Genomic DNA, 18,875 nt, shown 5'->3' with positions numbered 1-18,875 from the left:
AGTCACAGCAGAGCGCACAAAAATATCTGACACGTTTTATCGGTCCTAAAAATACTCATATGAGATAATTATTCACGTTTTGCGTCAATATCTGATATCTATGAATATGACTGTACCACTTTAGGCTCTTTTCACAATGAATGCCTGAAAACAAAAGAAATGAAACTACAAAATTTATAACAATGTTTTATTATTCGTTGATGTGTGTTAATCCAATATTTACAATTTATCGAAAAAAAAATGGTAAGAAGTATTGACAACGGGTTGAATTCTTGGAGCGTGTTTGCTATTACAATCGCGCTCATCATCTCTTTCTCACCAACCTCTTAACCGTTTGACAGAGAGAGACGGTGATGGCAATAATGGTTTCGTGACTGCGCGCGCGTTATATAATATGCTAATAGATTGCAATGTTTTAAGGTAAGTAAGAAGATAATTTATTTCTATATAGAGCATAAGTAATTATTTTCAGTAAACAAAAAAATAATCTGAGTTTTGAAAGGTAAAAAAACGAGTCCTTAAATCTGGTATCGAATTAAAAAAATCAATACGTATTTATTTACAGACACGAGAAAATATTTACAATTTAGTAATATTTAGGTGAACAGCAATTTTGTTATTTTAATAATAAAATGGTTTAGAGAAAGAGTTAAGTACCAAACTGCATGACTTCGTAAGGTTTGCAAAGGACATAGAAGACCAAAATGCAGCAAAAGATGGCTGTCGCTTTTTCCAAAGATGATTTTGCACAACCCTGCTGCATGGCCGCCGGGTGTTCTCCTGTGAACAAAAACGCTATTAAAATTACTATCATGGGCCCACACTATACTCGAGTCCAGAATTAGGCGAACCAACTTGACAGTTCATTGCACACAAATGTTGCAACAGTTTTACCAGTGCTGTAATATCGATATTAAAAAAAACTTAATATCGATATTAAAAAAAACTTAATAGGATTTTTTTTTTGAAATTTTTGGAAAAAACTGGTTGAACATCGGTAAGGACGCCGTTCGCCATTTTGTTGACACTTCATATATTATTATATCATTCGACTTAACTGCCATCGGTTTGCTGGAAACTATCTCCCGTTATTGTAATTTTTTCGATTTTTTTTTAAACGTGTTATCCTTTATGTCGTTTTAGGCCTAAAGCTATAGAAATATTTTTTTGCTATGTCTGGTATCATTTCCAGCTGTCAACCTAGTTCGCCTAATTCTGGACTCGAGTATAGCTGGTGCGGGTGCATGGAGCGGGCGCACGTCTGCAGGTGCGGGTCCAGGTAAAGTCCGTCGCACGCGACGCGTGCCGTTAGCGCCGGTCATACTATTTTGCAACAGAGGTCCACCCGCTCTGTGCGAACCGCGTCAGATAGGCCCTAAGAGATAGGCTCACTGGATATTTAGGAGAAGATACCTCCGACACAATTGGAGCCTTTACAGGACACTTCATTATGACCTAACCTAACCGACCAACCAACCTTCGGTCGGACGTGTAATTATGATGACGAAAAACTGAAACGTTAACATTGTACATTCAAATAATTTATTGAATCAGGCGTAAGTCCATAATCAATCAAATGAAACGCTTGCTTTGCTCACCCGCGAACTTATGATAGCTACGTTCACACACACAAGAGTTTGTGTGATTAAATTTGTGTGTATTCTTACAGTGTGGTGGATTGCTAAAAGTGGCTCCGAAGCGGTAACGTTTCGTGTGCTCTGCCTACTTCATTCGGGAATACATGAAATGTAATTTTCCTGGACAAAAACTGTTCAATGTCCATCCCCGTTACTTACTTAAACTTCAACCATACCAAATTTTATTACATTTAAGTACACACGTTATTGAATGACAAACATCTTCATAAACTTTCCTATTTACAATGATAATATTAGAATACTAAGTAGACGATATCGAAAATACAAACTGAGACATGGATGCACAGAAAAACCAGAAAAAGAGACCAGCGCTGGGAATCGAACCCAGGTCCTCAGCAATCCGCTGGACAGGAATCTAGACACGAATTTTTCCTATGCATACATATCTCAGGTTGCTTATTTCTACTACGCTACTTATGCAGCAGCACTAGCGACATCTATGTTCCGCTCTCATCGAGAGACGTCACACTCTTTCGGAACCAACCGCTCACCCAAACAAGAGATGTCGCTACTAAGCAATCAAATTATGGTTGGTTTTTTTTTTGCAGTCTTTTTGTATTTTTTATTTGAACTCCAAATTTGTTACTTTTACGGGTATCCCGTGAAACCATATCGAAAATGCAAACTGAGACATGGATGCACAGAAAAACCAGAAAAAGAGACCAGCGCTGGGAATCGAACCCAGGTCCTCAGCAATCCGTGCTGCGTGCTATAACCCCTACACCACCGCTGGACAGGAATCTAGACACGAATTTTTCCTATGCATACATATCTCAGGTTGCTTATTTCTACTACGCTACTTATGCAGCAGCACTAGCAACATCTATGTTCCGCTCTCATCGAGAGACGTCACACTCTTTCGGAACCAACCGCTCACCCAGACAAGAATCAAATTATGATTGTTTTTTTTTGCGCTGGTCTCTTTTTCTGGTTTTTCTGTGCATCCATGTCTCAGTTTGGCTAATTCTTCAGTCCCCAGATACCGAGCAAGAATTCTTGGTTTCACAGGGATCACCCGTCTACAAAGTAAGATCCAATTTGCGCATAGTTTAAATGCCAAAAAACATCCAAAAAAAAAGTGCCAATCACTTAGTAGACCTGACAAAAAAATTGTAACAAAAACTTCCAATTTTATTTAGTTTTTAGCTTTACGTGGAATGAATTTGGTTATTTTTTAGTAGCAAGAAGAAGTAAAAGTACTGTCTCCGAGCACGAAGAATTTCGTACGATGACCTTTCACTATGTATCTCTGTCGCTCGCGAGTATTTATTTGCCGCCGCGCTCGCACACATGAATTTGTGCGAATACGACGGCAAATATTTACGCGCGAGCGACACAGACACAAGTAAAGGTCACTGTACGAAATTCTTCGTGCTCGGCGACCGTACTTAAGAGCGTTTATACATGCTGAGCTGGCAACGTTGCATTTTTGTTAGTTTTTCTCGATTATTCCATTTAAAAAAAAAATTAAAAATTAGAATGTGGTCTGATAGAACTGTACTTAATAATAATATATAAGTTAATGTGTCTACTCCAATAATTATTCGTCATAGACTTTTATATTCTTTAAAAACGAACCAATGTTTATTAACGGTTTTTAAAAGAAATAAAAGTCTATCACGCATAATTAATTCAGTAGACACATTAACTTATATATTAAGAACAATTCTATCACACCACATTTTTAATTTTCATTAAATTTTTATAGAATAATCGAGAAAAACTATCAAAAATGCAACGTTGCCAGCTCAGCAGGCATAAACGCTCTTAAGAAGATGTGAAATCATGCTGAAACATAAGTTTAAGGTACTACAGGGCTACTACGAAACTCGAAACTCGAAGTTCGTGTCGTGCGGTCCCTCTGACACAACCTATTTAATACGAGAGCGAGAGGGACGGTACGATACGAACTTCGAGTTTCGTAGTAGCCCTGCTGTTTACCTACAACACCTATAGAAATATTTCTTGGGATGTCAGATGTATTATCTAAGCCACCACACTTGTCTTACTTGGGGTCAAGTTATGAATATTAAACTATCACCTATTTTGAGCCCTCGCCGTCCGCAGAGGAAGGCATGGTATGAACTTTCTTGGTATGCTACGTTTAAAGTAACTTTGTAGTTATTTCACGAGTATGGTTTATGAATTAAGGCAATTCCTTTAACAAAATTACAATTAAGATATTATTATTTTAATAACAATGATGTAATTTTTAGTTTAGACGACCGGATGGCCGAGGGTTTAGAGAACCTGACTACGAAGCTTGAGGTTCCGGGTTCGATCCCCGGCCGGGGCAGATATTTGTATGAATAATACTTATGTTTGCTCTCGGGTCTTGGATGTTTAATATGTATTTAAGTATGTATTTATCAATATAAGTATGTTTATCCGTTGCCTAGTATCCATAGTACAAGCTTTGCTTAGTTTGGGACTAGGTCAATTGGTGTCAAGTGTCCCAAGATATTTATTATTTATTAATTTAATTTGGTATTACCCAACGTAAATTAATTTGATTCAGCAATAAATTATACCTACTTGCAAGTACCTATTAGGTTATTGCCTACGACTCCATCTGCATAGAATTCGTTTATCGCTATCCCGCGGGAACAATGAAAAATTTCGGGATAAAACTATCCTATGTCCTTCCCCTGACTCAAACTATCTGTATCAATACCAAAATCATCTAGATCGGTTCAACGGTTAAGAAGTGAAGAGGTATCAAACAAACAAACAGCTTTACAAACTTCCGCATTTATAATTAGTGGGATTATACGACACGTTTCTGAAGGCTAAAATTATATTGATATAATCAAAAGTATATAACAAACATGTCGCTAATGCTTGAGATTGAATAATACAATCTTGGGTTTTTTTGACAGACAGTGACCCTGGGGGTTTCCAACACTGCAGCTGAGAAAAACGCAAATAATCACTCTGTATATAAAATTATCTCTTCCTCAATACCGTCTTTACCATAAGGGTACACAGGGCCCGTGCCCAGGGCCACAGCTCAGGGGGTCAATTTAATAACTTTTTTCTATTTTATTCAGTCAATAACCCTCCTTCGGGCAGTCGGGTAAAAAGGTATAATAAAAGATTTTATTCAATAGAAATCCTGTATCTTAATCATACTTACGTATACAGGGAGTCTCTGACTATGGGGCTTTAAAACCAAGGTTCGATTCAAATCGCATAACACTTTTTAAAAATAACAGTGATCATTATTATGATCAATTTTTATTTTCATACAGATTAAAATGTATTTTTCAACGCATGCGATACAATACAAAATTGACATTAATTGATAAACGTCTACCTAAGAGATGACAAATAAATGTCAAAAATAATTTAAAGGCCCCGTTCCAAGAGACATCAATAACACCGCCATGTCCTATACACTGATTTAACGATTAAACTTTGATGATCAATAAATTGTCTAAATTCAAGTTATTTGAAAATATTACAAAACAAAAGTAGTTTAGTTATGCGAGTAGAATCGACCATTGAATTTAAAGCCACATGATCAGACATCCTGTATAATTTGATGTGTATGTAATAAAAAAATACGAAATTCATAGCAGAAAAAAAAGCTTTCCAAAAGGGCCCAAAGTTCTTGTTTGCCTAATTTGGCCCAGCTTTTCCTATTCTCTGGGTACCGTAAATAAAATATACGTGTCAATTTGAGAACCTCCTCCGTTTTTTTTCGTCTGCTAAAAAGGTGACCAAGGCCTAATTCAAAGCCCGGATGACGGGAGCAAAAATGCACTTTTCACTAGTGCTTAATTAAGTCGGGGTACTTTGACTCATTGGAGGGTTACTTTGGCCCACATAAAAACCATATAAAAACGTAAATTAAAAACAAAAATGTGATCGATCAATTAACACCAACCACATGGCAAAGAGCCATATTCTCAAAGCAATAATAAAACCATGACTGAGTTAATCCCATGGGCCAAAGTTATCGACTATTGTATCGACATCCATACGAACAATTTTTGAATCAGAAAATTATTGATCAAACTTACTATCTTACATGTAAGGTTGTTACACAATATTACTTCAGGTACCTAGGTAAGCTTATTATATATTATTTCAGTTATCTAATTACATACTATAATCTATATTACGGGTCACGGGTATTCCAAAAAGGTACTTTTCCATAACTTACAAACCTCTTTCATACCCGTATCATATTTGCTTATCGCAATTATAAACAGCCGCTATCTGACATTGACTCAAGTCAATCAATGTCAAAAAAATACAAATAGCTCATTTTAATTTTGTTTAGGTCCAGTACATCGTGCTTTTCATCGACTTATAAAATGTGTGTCCTCGCACTTTTGAGACCCCCGGTCGTTCTCCCGTCATCCGGGCTTTGTAATGGGACAGTGGGCTGCAAGCTGCAACGCCCTATTGTCAATTACGAACTCCAGACTGCCAGTACTGCGGCGTGAAAGACAAATTAAAACCATCACACTATTTTTCCAAGAAAGCCGTCATGAAGGTCCAATCTTCAACCAAGGACCAGTCTGCCAAGAGCCTGGCGAATTAGAAGAGAGAGAGAGAATTCCATGTTTATAGATATTGATTGATGGTATGCGGATATTAAATATTCACTGACTGACTTTAGTTACTACGTTTGAAATGAAATGTTTAGTTTAGGTATGGAATTTTGGAGGGGGTCACCACTGATGGGGTCACTAATAATAATCCATCGCGGCTAGGGGGAAAAAATGATTTTATTTTGTAACTTTTTATAAGATTTTTCAATTTGACGCGTTCGATTTTGGAGGGGGGGGGCATGTGCCCTGTTACCCCCCCCCTCTCTTCGGACCGCGCCTGATATGGATGTTGTTTTGTTTTATCTAAATTAGTTACACTTTTATTTTTTATATTGCTGCCAGTTTAATTATTCAAAATGTCAACTCATCAAACACGCATTATAAAGAACAGGGAGGATCATGTCGCTTGAACTGGTAAGTGAATTTGAAACGAACAAACTGTGCAAATATTAAATAGAAGCGTTGTACGTTTTTTCATTAGATTAAAACGCTCAGTCCTTTTAACTGGATTGGTTGGATGAAAAACGAGTTGCGGCAGCTCAACACATCTGTTTTTTTTGCGAAATCATTTTTTTTTATTTAAACTTTAAAAATATCTGATGGTGATAATATTCAAAGATCGGATTAGAGCCAAATTCGCGGGACTTCGGTGCGTAAGCTTAGTATGGACATAGCTTTTAACCCCGAGATTTCATATGAAAAGTTTAAAGTTCATATTTAGTGTTTTAAGGTTACTTTTGTTCTTCGGTGTGTTAAGTTTGCACGCATTATTAAGTGACTGGTTTAATCAACTACTTTGGCTTGTTTACCGGACTTGGTGATCATCTTATTGCGACTATTTTTATTGACTGTTAAAGAAAGTATTGTTAAATAAACGATGTATTTAAAATGACAAAATCATTTATTTTGCGTTTTCTTATATTATCTACTTAAATTATGATATGTCAGGAAAAATTTCTGTAAAAAAATACGAGTCCCGGAATCCCGATTGTTATCCACGTTTATACTATGTTTAAGGTCATTCAGCCGAAATGGCACTACCTAAAGAAATTTGCGCAGGAGGAGAACCATATCAGGCGATCAGAATGCATTTTTTTGAGCCTATTTACATATTTTTGTAAATGAAATCCCCCTTTAGCTTGGTCACTAGAATTGCCATTTATTTAACCGACTGCCCGATGGAGGGTTGTTTTTCGAGCGTATGTATGTATGTCCATTTCCTTGGTCTTCGCTGCAGCTTAAACGGCTCGACGGATTTTAACATATGAGGTATCATTGGATTTATCATAACTGTCGGCGTGTCATAGGGTGGGTGTATATAATATTAAAATATGGCGTCTGCGAAAAAAAATATAGCGGAGGAATAAAAATAGTATTTTGTACAAGATGGGTATCAAAATGAAAGCTATTAATTAGCCCATTTTAAATATATGGGTTATAATACGTTTTGTCTACTGATTTCACAGAAATAACAAAAAAGTAATCAAATAAAACATTAAGTAAGTAAATTAAAAAAATCATAAAACCCGCCTGCCTTAAAAATTACTTCATCATCCCAGCCTATATAGGTACGTAACACAGCTAGGCACAGGCCTCCTCGCAGAACAAGAGGCCTTGGGCCATAGTTCCCACGCGGGCCCAGTGCGGATTGGGAACTTCACACGCACCATTGAATTGCTTCGCAGGTTTGTGCAGGTTTCCTCACGATGTTTTTCCTTCATCGCAAAGCTCGTGGTAAATTTCAAATATAATTCCGCACATGAATTTCGAAAAACTCAGAGGTGCGAGCCGGGGTTTGAACCCACGACCCTCTGCTTGAGAGGCGATAGGTCAAACCACTAGGCCACCACGGCTTTTTTTAAATTAAAAATGAAAATTAAAAGGAAGAAATAAGAACAAGTAGCTAATTTAAAGTTCAACAGTCGGGACCCATTCAAATCCCAACCAGATCAAAAATTCTTGGTAAGAGGTGCCGACTGTTAAATTAGCTACTTGAAAGAGTTCCAGAACACTACTTATTTTCTTCTTTTTAGTTTTTAAGGCAGTCGGGTCATTGGATTTTTTAATTTATAAAAGCGTTACTCTTTTGTTTTCTTACCAGACAGAACATGCACCCTCGTAGCAGCAGATGGTGCGTTGTTTGGCCCGCACGTATACAGGCCAGCGTCAGAACCTCTCGCTCTTTGCACCAACAGTCTACTTGTGCTCTTCATGCCTTTCTCTGTCACTAGGGAGATGCCGCCTCGCGCAGAGTCGAAATTTATCACCTGGCGAAGGAACATTTATTAACCTCTTCACCGCCAGAGTCATCCAGTCGTGAGACAGTCGCGACAGCCTATGGAATGCCTCACACGCCACGGTCATACATGACCAACATTCAACTCGAAATGAATCCTTCTACAATGGAATTAAATAAACCAGTCAAGAGCGTGTCGTACATGCCCAGGATAGGGTTCCGTAGCCATTACGAAAAATCAAATAATATTTTTCTAAAGGATTTCGTATTGTGTACCGAGTTTAAGTATATTTTATACATTAGGCTGCTATTTACTCTTAAACTACTAATAATTCTAAAGCAATCTTAGTCGCTATCATTTTTCTTGTTAATTTCATATATTTGCTCTGTACGCTACAGAAAAACCAGCGACAAATCAACTTGATTTTTAATTCCATTGTAGAAGGATTCATTTCGAGTTGAAGATGACCGTAGCGTGTGTGGAATTCTATAGGCTGTCACGACTGGATGACTCTGTGTTTTGGGTAGTTTGTGATACTGATATTGTGCGTATCACCTCGTTTAAATTAAGGTTAAATTTGTACTTTATGACTATCGATGAGATCCTGTAATTGGCCCTGTGTCGCTTTATTTATATTCATGTTGTTGTATAAGCTGTTGGTTCTTCTTTATTAGATGAATAAATAAATATCACTATTGGTTTAAAATACATAGTTCCCAATACAATTAACTTACAATTACGGCCCAATCTCTCTCATTCTGAAATCAGAATTTTACGCTGCAGTGAGACTTATACCTATAGGCCAAAATGTTAAAATGGCACATGGTATTAATCATTTTGAAAAAAAAAACGCTCAATGTACGCTAAATTTTTGATACAGGATTTTTTTGCTCACTCCACTTATGTTAACCTCAAGGTAATCTGATTTCAAATTAATTTGTTCAATTTCCAAAGAAATTAATAGGAAATCTAATATTGTAAAGTATCCAAGAATTTATGCAGATTTGCACATCAGGCAAGAACTGAGTTGGCTCTTTCGCCTTGCCAAAGTATTTTGGAGTTGGGAAAAGTAATTTTGTTTAGTTCTTATGAGACCGACTTCGTATCCAGAATCCCGATTTGGCAACGGCTTGGAACTGTGCTCTTGCGTTACCTTAAAGTTATGGTGAAAGAATTTAGAATACAATACAATTATTATTTGTACACCGCAATGTAGCAAGCAGTACATAAAACAGAGGTACATGAAAAGTTTTCAAGTCAAGCTATAGGCGCCCTTATCGCTTCAGAGCGATTTCTTCCAGGCAACAGGATTACATTCTGTTTTAGTGTCGATTAAAACGCATTGCAGGGTGTAGAAAAATGGCCAAGTGCGAGTTGGACTCACGCACCGTACAAATTTTTAGGTTCTATGACAGAGTCCCTTTCCTGGTTCCAAAATGTACGCAGTCTGGGGTAATTTTAGATGATTACTGATATAGTTAGATATACATAAAAATAGATTATGTGATAACTTAATCCATTTAATTCACATAATTTACCTACCTTGCTCACAATATTGAAAGAAAAAATTAACATAAAGCCTCAACTTAATCTTAATACATAAATGTAAAATGTAAGTTTGGATGAGAATGCAAACACAGTCAATAAAAAAATAATTGAATGAAATTTGGTAAAGTATTGCTAGTACTTAGAGTGTTATTGCAAATAAGATAGCAAAAGTTACAATTATCAAAAAAAGGAAAAAAAAACATTGTAACAAAAACTAATTTCCATGTCCACATTTTCACAAAATATTTACGCTGTTATTTTATAATATTAAAACCTTAAACGTTAGAAAATCTTTACATAAACGAAACGCAACAAAACGTAACCTAAACGTTGTTTTATCTCTAATATAAAACACGAAGTTCCTTACCTAACGCTTCACAAGGCAATAACGTTCAAACCAATGACCCGTTGGACTTAGAATAGAGTTTCCAATCCTTCCAAGGGTTACCTGCAGTCCCGTTAAAGCAAGGATTTATCGCCTAATCATCGTTTACGGGGCCGTTGTCTAAATCTATTCGGCGACAACCCTGTAATTTTCGGCTGCTGAAATACAGCAGATCAGTTCATTTTCGACGGCCTGCCCCACCACAGCATACTTATTATTTATGCGCAGTACAGTCTAACCATTTGATTGCTGACCCATCGTAGAACTTTCTCACAGTAAGTGTCATAGTAAATTTCCTTGTCCTTAAGGAATGCGATGTCACTATGACTTTCTACGAAATGTTTCCACAGTTGGTCACGATTCAGTTGGTTCGAGTGTACAGTTAAGTGCAAAAATAAGTAGTTATCTATTCGAACCACTAAAAAATATGTTACTACCACTACCGCCTTATTGCGTCGGAATATCAATCTGTGGTACTTATTTTTGAAATCTAACCATGATACCAAAACCTACTTGAAGATACTAATAAAGGTCTTAAAATACTCTTGATAAAACATATAGCCAGTAAGCAAGCTGTTAATAAGCTTTCAAGTGTTTCAACCACAACACGCTTGTTTTACATAATAAAATTACGCCCGATTCAAGACAAAGTAACAGACACATTAAAAAGTTAAGCGCAATTAAAAATGAATAGGGTACTCAGAAGTTACCTACTTTAATACATTAAGTTAAGTAACTGCGTAAAGATAATTTTCTGCGAGTTTACAAGTTATTAGTCAAACTGGCTTAAATACATTAGGTAATCCTAATATACTAGTTAGTACATAATATCTCGAACCCATGAGAGCGGAGCATCAGATTTCATTCCGATATCTAAATAGTACTTGTTCTAGAAATTAGGGTATCAAACTAAATTCTATCTCTATGATTTAATCTGCATACTAAATGTTGTTTTAATGGAATAACGGAATGATAAGTATCTCCTTCAGTCTCAAGTCACAGTCGCACTCTAACTAAAGCTTTCTCATAGCCATATTATTATATTGTAAATTGGTGCAGGGTGCATGGTGATTTAAAAATAATCTAGAGGACGTCCACTGCTGAACAAAGGCCTCCCCCTTAGAACGCAACAATGAACGACAACTCGCCACTTGCATCCATCGGCTTCCCGCAACTCTCACGATGTCGTCAGTCCACCTGGTGGGAGGCCTGCCAACGCCTCGTCTTCCAATTCGAGTTGGCACTCGAGAACTTTTCTCCCCCAACGGTATCTAGCTATATCTATACCTATCTAGATAATCTGTGTTAATGAATAAACATCTTCTTTTTTTTCTTTCTTCTTTCTATGAATTATGTTAAGTTATTCAACAGTCAGAAGTGTTGAATTGAACTGTTGAATTTTAAGTTACTTAAATAACATAACTACGGACCACTAGATTTGTTTTCTTTATTTTTTTCTTTTTTTGAGTAGTCGGGTTTTTGATTTATTCATCATCATAATCATCAGCCGGAAGACGTCCACACTGCTGAACAAAGGCGAACATTGTGGCGTTCTAAGGGGAAGGCCTTTGTACAAGAGTGGACGTCTTCCAGCTGATGACGATGATGAGTGGAAGTTATTGGCAAAAAACTTTCAAGATATCATCAACATACCTGGTCCACGTGAGTCCAAGTGATGGACGTGGGAGGCTCTGGTGTGTGCCGCACCGTGCATGTCAGGTTGATTGTGGAACCAGCTTGAATGAACAGCTCAGCGCCGCTAGAAATTGTTGTTTCTGGCTCTACAAGATTAGAATGAAATATGCGTTAGATTATTAAATTTATTTTAAGGCCTAAAACATAAAAAAAATATAAATTTGACTTGCTCCTTTGAGAAATAAAAAAGTCAAGCTATGCGAAATAGCCGTACTTGCGCTAAATATTTATAGTTTACAGTTTCTGTGTAATATAATATGTTACTACGTATGTTACGAGCAACTAATTATTGAATTAAGTATTCAGTGTTACCATTACACTATGGACTACGTCCGAAATAAATTTATTATTATTATTAATTTGCAGTGAAACAGTTGATTTTACCGCCTTGCCTTTGTTTGGGAGATAAAATAACAACGCCAACGCAACCAAACTCACACCCAAACGATGTTTATATTAGAAGGCCTGCAAAAGGTTAAAATTATTTTACAATGAATATTATAATTTAGTTACAAACTTCCGTTTTATAGAACCTTACTCGTACCTATACAATGTGGGGCCCAGAAACGGGGATAATATTAAAAACAGAGGTTCTATAGGTCATCGGTAATTGGATCATTATGGTCCCACTTATTTAATTAAAATTAAAACTTAACTCGTAAATTCAATGTGATCCTAGAACCCCACACACACTGCCTGTCACACTACAATTAAATACCGAACATTTTGCTTTACATTGCTTATTATTTATTATATTATTAATTATTTTTTAAAGTCGCTGAACTAATGTTATTCAGTTTGACGAGTACCATCTATGTTTTAATTATTTGCCCATGTTACAAACGACACCCAGTATATATCAAAGTGAAGAAAGAAATAAAAATATAAAAAATAAAATAATTGATAATTCATACAGTGATATAAAAAAAATGCTTCAGTCTAAATTAAGCGACTCCATTTCCCGCGTTTAGCTCTTGTAATGTCCTAATTTGTAAACAAAAGCCAGATAAGTAATTCGCTACCCTGTATTCTACCTTAATTAAATTGCTACGTGCAATTTCCGAACGAAAAAGCAAGTGTTTACTTAGCCGGAGGCGAGATAAATTGAGGCAAGTGTTAACTTACTGCTTCAGGTAAGTAAGTCACAAATTGGTGAACGGTTTTTGGTCGCTTCCTTAACTTAGTACTTTTAGATTTGGAGTGGAGTCACAGTGTTGACAATATTTTGCCTTTTCACTTCTTATGCTCTAAAAGTACCTAGGTCAATATCGCCTTACGAGGCGGGAGTAATATGAGTACTTTAGTCCCTAGGGAGTAAAAGTAATTAATTTTTTAATTTTGCTTCGAGTGACTTAGATTAACTCAAACAGCCAGTACTTGCTTAGTTTTTGGCATAAAATAAGATTGCGTGTGGACCATTTTTCATGACAAAAATGTTACGTTCTTAGTATACGTGGTCTTTGTTCTATGCTTTTTCCGCATAGAAGGTGGCGCCATTCTGTTTATTCCAGTTTGTGGTCCATACCATTTCGCCGATGCGATTTTGTCATATCTGTGTCTGGTTGGAAAAAATACTTACCGCGAAAACTTTGAAATTGTTGTAGAGCGTATTTGTTTATGATTTCATAAACGATTAAAATAAATTGATTAATTCTCACAATGTCGTCAAGTTATAGTGAAAATTACAATGTCGAGCAAAGAGCAAAAGACATAATTTATATTCTTTTTCCATCGAAATCAAAAAGGTTTATTTAAAAACCTAAGAAAATTTTGTGACTGGAGGAATAAGAAATGCATTAATTCTTTCACAGAAATTACTATTTTTTTTCTCGCAATCGAAGTGAAAAATAGAGTTTTCACCTCGAGACTTATCCCTCGGATAAATAGACACCCTCGCTGAAAGCTCGGGTGGCTAACCACCTCGGGTATATATTGGCTTATTTTAGTCTAGTCTAGATCTTATAATCCTACTGATATTATAAATGTGAGAGTTTGGATGTTTTTATTACGTACATTCGCGCCATAAAAACTCAACGAATTTGAATGAAATTTGGTACACACATATAGTTTATAGTCGGTAATTTTCCAGTCTTGGGGTCGATTGCCTGTGTCAGAAAATCGCGACGACGTGTTTACTTTGCAGCTTTAGTTTAGTACACATTAAGTTTTAAGTCTATTGTTGTATAATATTTATGCCGATGTTTTGAATTTCCTTGCGTTTATGGCGTTTCAACTTATTGCTTGGATATATAATCAAACAAATCAAATGTCATACCGACGACTTTGAAGAAGACGACACGTCCAACACGAGGCGTTGTGGAGATCTGCCACCACGTACAGGGTTGAGGGCCTACTCCGAAATTCAAAAATCAAAGTTCGTATCTCACCGACCCTATCACTCTCGTATTAAATAGTATAAGTGTCGTGTGTTGGTTAGGTTAAGTTAGTTTTATAATAATCCCGAAGTCATGAAAATTGTAAGAAAAATTTGGGAAAAATATTATTGGCGAAAAATTAAAGAACCGGTCTAACTAATGACATGTTTTACCGACGTTGTTGAAGACAGCATGTCAAACAGGCGTGGGAAATCTGGCACTCATATAAACCAGATTCTCTTCTCTGTAAAGCTTTGATGATCTAACTATTGACATGTCTTACCGACGATGTTGAAGACTGCGTATCCAACAGATGGAGTGAGAGATCTGGCACTCATATAAGCCAGACTCTCTTCACTTTGATGGTCTACCTAACTACTGTCTCACCGACGATGTTGAGGAAGACAGCGTAGCCGACAGGCGGCGTGGTGGAGATCTGGCACTCATATAAGCCAGACTCTCTTTACTGCACAGCTTAATGGTCTAACTAGACATGCCTTACCGACAATGTTGAGGAAGATAGCGTGCCCGGCAGGTGGCGTGGAAGGTCTGGCACTCAAACAAGACAGACTCTCTTCACTGTAGGTACAGCTTTGATGGTCTACCTAACTATTGTCTCACCGACGATGTTGAGGAAGACAGCGTGCCCGACAGGCGGCGTGGTGGAGATCTGGCACTCGTACTGGCCGGAGTCGCGGCGCTGCGGGCTGCGGATGCGCAGCGCCCACTCCTCGGAGCGCGGCTTGTGCTGCGCCTCGAAGCGCTGGTCCGAGGTGTACGTGTAGCGGCCCACTGTCAGCAGGTGGATGTCGCGGTGGCGCACCCATGACACCTGGATACAAAATGTTAGTTAATACCTTACCTCTCTACCCTTTCAATTTTTATATAACATAGGTACCTACATAACATGGTAGCAGAAGTAGGTGAGCGGTTGTAGAGGTCAAAATAATGTAAATACCCTCTTATTACCTTGTGCAGCGTTACGCTGCCGTTTATTAACCTTTTTTTGTCATATCTCGTTGTTGTATTTCTGGCGGTTTCGTATGTCTAAAACAAGTTTTACGAGTAGATTGTAATTTTCCTATTTTTTGGGTATTCATTTTTGAGAGAAACATCGTTGGAAGAATAAGAAAAGGAGCAAATATTTAAAGAATTATATTACCTTTAGCGCTTTTTTTCTCCGTTCTCTATTATGTTTCCTATGTATGTATGTAAACTCTTTATTGCACATAAAAATAAAATAAATACAAATACCCAGAAAGGAGAGCAAAGGCCAGCTTATCCCAAATAAAAAACGCCAGCAAAAAAAAAAAAACGCCAACAAAAAACGCCGCCAAAAAAGACAACTAAAAAGTAAAAACTAATTATGCACTACCTAGCTGTTGCCCGCGACTTCATCTGCGAAGAATTCGTTTATCCCTATCCCGCGGGGACTATGCTGATTTCCCGCAAAATTAGCCTAAGTTAATTTAGTATAAGTACCTAGTAATATTTTTTTTATCTAAGCGTCGTCGGTGTCGGGGGACCACTAAGGTCCAGTCTTGAGTACGTTTGGCTTTGTGAGATGGGGCACTGTCCTCTTGAAAGCAATAATAGTCGTTCCCGTAAAATTTTCTGACATTTTCCAGGTTATGACCTGCAGCGTGTTCTATATAATATTTTTGATTGATTTTGACTCTCCGATCAATGAACAACAGTGTAATAGCTTGTCTCTGGGCGATATCCCACCCCATTGGTACCATGACAGCTGCCGCACTTTGAAACCGTTGTACGGCTAATTTATCCACTGGAATGTCCCTCAATGAAACACCATAAACACGATCATTGACGCGTACAGATGACTTTCGACCAGGTCTAGGCCTGATTCGTGAAGATACCATTTCTTTGAATCGCTTGATGGTCCGCGATATAAACCTTATATTGATATCTAAATGTTTTAGCTTCTTTAATATCTCGCACGGTCGGAATTTTTGCTTGTGAAGGTTTACAATGAGCTGGCGTTTCGCGTCCGTTATTGAAAACTATATGAAAACAAAAGATACCAATCTGATATCTAGAAATCATAAGGACGAATAAATACTCAATGCAGAAAAACATAATTAATGTAAAAAAACCGTAATATTTAATTAAAATGCCGATACAAAACTAGGACACTTATCTGCCCAACCCTGTAAACTTAGATAAACCAAAAAAACAGTGAAAACATAACGACCTCACGCTTTTAAGATTTTACACGATATTTGCTGCATTCAGGAGAAAATAAAATATAAGATGGTACTTGATTCGGAAGAAAATAAAGTGTAAGATGGTAGTATCAGTTGCAAACTAAAAGGATAAGGAGATACTAAGATAGAAGACTAATTTCAGCCCCGCTAAGATTCTCCGCGAGGACAGCGAAGCGTTGCGCATTCCCAAGTTTAAATTGGAACTTCCCGAGTTAATAGTGATTCTATAATGTTTCCTTGTATTTAGTTTTAAGTAGATGCAGGAACTTTGTTTATTTAACACGAATTTTACATTTGTAAATTTATTAAAAGATTAGGGCACTTATTTTATTAGTTTTGGACGTCTTTGGGGTTAATATTGTTTGATTAATCGTCACAAAATGACATGCGTACAAAATAAACTCGTCAGCATTATTTTGATGCGTTTCATTTAAAAAGGTACGCAAATTTGTCAGTAAGATTATTATAATCTTAACTAATAATTCACCACAGATACCCGTAGAATATCAAGCTTCAAAATAAGCCACTAAATATCTCAAAGCACTTAAAATGTTAAATAGATTTATCTAAACACAACCCAACACAAGGACATCTTCAAAACTAACTTATCCCAGAAATCGAGATTGGCATCTTTAATTAATTAATTACAATAAGAATCAAATTGTTCCAAAAGATTTACACAATAGCAACTCTACAGAGTTAAGTAAATTTCATTGTATCCCCCCTTTTAATGGGGCCGCCCCCTCTTCATTAGAATCATGGCCTTGCATTTCATTTCTTGGAAACCCTGTTCTGTTGCTAGTTATTTATTGCTGTGTATTTTATTAAAGTAAGATGAATACAGGGACTTGGGAAGCGATATTAAAAAGATTTCAAGCGAGTTCTGAATGTTAAGATGAAATACTGTGGTGATATGAAATAGGTACATTGAGTTAGGGGTCGATTCAAATTCTAGTCTAGTTTACTGTTCTTTGGAAATTCAGGTAAATGTTCTAGTGTTTACCAATGGATGACACTTTGCTGTTGCTACTGTTGCTAATAACATAAACTTAAAGATAGCAACTACTAGCCCTAGTAGTACAGCTGCTTCGCGGAGCTCCTATTCCGCGCAGTTAAGGCGCTTCGCGCCTTGACACAATACTAACCTAACCTAACCTGTTAAACTTTATAGATATTTAATTTTCGGTAAAATTATTAATTACCAAAAATATTCGGTTCCGTTAGGTTTGAACTGTGACGACAACAACGCACGAGCTGAGCGAGTAAAGCGAGAAATAACTAGGTAAGTTATGTAAAATAAATGTTATTAAGATAAAGGAGCAATAAATAAATTAGATTTGTACGTATGATATTTTAATTTTTGATATTCGAATATGTTGACATTTATAACTAAGATATGGTTATCGACATTTTTAATAATTCGATTTTAAATTCTCGTTATTCAAATATTTTACCGAATAGGTCGCTATTGTGAATCTTTATGGGATTATTAAAATCTTCCTATCTCTGTTCTAGTATTAAACAAAAATCTACAAAGTTATTTTGGACATTTAATTGCAACCACTTTTTCAGTTGTCAAGTTTTATTTTCCAACGCTTAATTGTGCGTTCAATAACCGGATTATGCCATGTATAGGTAGAGTTATTCACGATGACGCGTGCCGTGGTTCTTATTACAGTGTCATTAATGTCTAATTTAACTAAATAATAATCTAAATAAATAATCTAACAAAATCACGCGTCTTCGTGGATGGCACTAGCTATATTATATTCAGTGCTGTAAACAACAGCTATTTCAGGTACTATTGACGACAAACTTCCTATTCACGGGAGAATGAAATTGATATGAATTAGTCAAACTTTACCGAACCGTTGCTACGGCGCCTTCGATTGATCAGTTATTTTATTGTGTACGTGATTTTAAATACAACTAATTACATGGATATCACCAGTTTCAACGTAGAATGTATCATGTTGGTAATTTAAGTATGTATGATTTTGGGAATGGCTTTGCTTTTTCCTTTCAAAATTCAAACATCGCCAACTAAAAAACCGGCCAAGACCGTGTCGGACACGCCCGAAATAGGGTTCCGTAGCCATTACGAAAAAAATAAGTAATATTTTTCTAACGATTTCGTCGATTTTCGATATTACCAATAAAAGAGTATGAGTATGAGTATTTTGTACGGAA

At 36.6% G+C, this 18,875-nt stretch overlaps 1 protein-coding gene across 1 annotated transcript in view; it reads right to left on the bottom strand.

Moving 5' to 3' along the window:
* Positions 1–173: 173 nt before the first annotated feature.
* Positions 174–18,875, bottom strand: part of LOC141432177 (zwei Ig domain protein zig-8-like) — a 58,219-nt gene continuing 39,517 nt past the window's right edge. The window contains exons 4-7 of the mRNA XM_074093658.1: positions 15,082–15,292; positions 12,044–12,171; positions 8,319–8,487; positions 174–780 (exon numbers count right to left, since the gene is read on the bottom strand). Coding sequence (XP_073949759.1) covers positions 650–780; positions 8,319–8,487; positions 12,044–12,171; positions 15,082–15,292 — 639 coding nt within the window. The 3' untranslated portion in view covers positions 174–649. The remainder of the gene's footprint in view (positions 781–8,318; positions 8,488–12,043; positions 12,172–15,081; positions 15,293–18,875) is intronic.

Source organism: Choristoneura fumiferana, chromosome 10, assembly GCF_025370935.1.
Source record: "Choristoneura fumiferana chromosome 10, NRCan_CFum_1, whole genome shotgun sequence".
NCBI lineage: Eukaryota > Metazoa > Arthropoda > Insecta > Lepidoptera > Tortricidae > Choristoneura > Choristoneura fumiferana.
The sequence above is the reverse complement of the archived record's forward strand: the minus strand, read 5'-3'. Positions and strand labels throughout refer to the sequence as shown.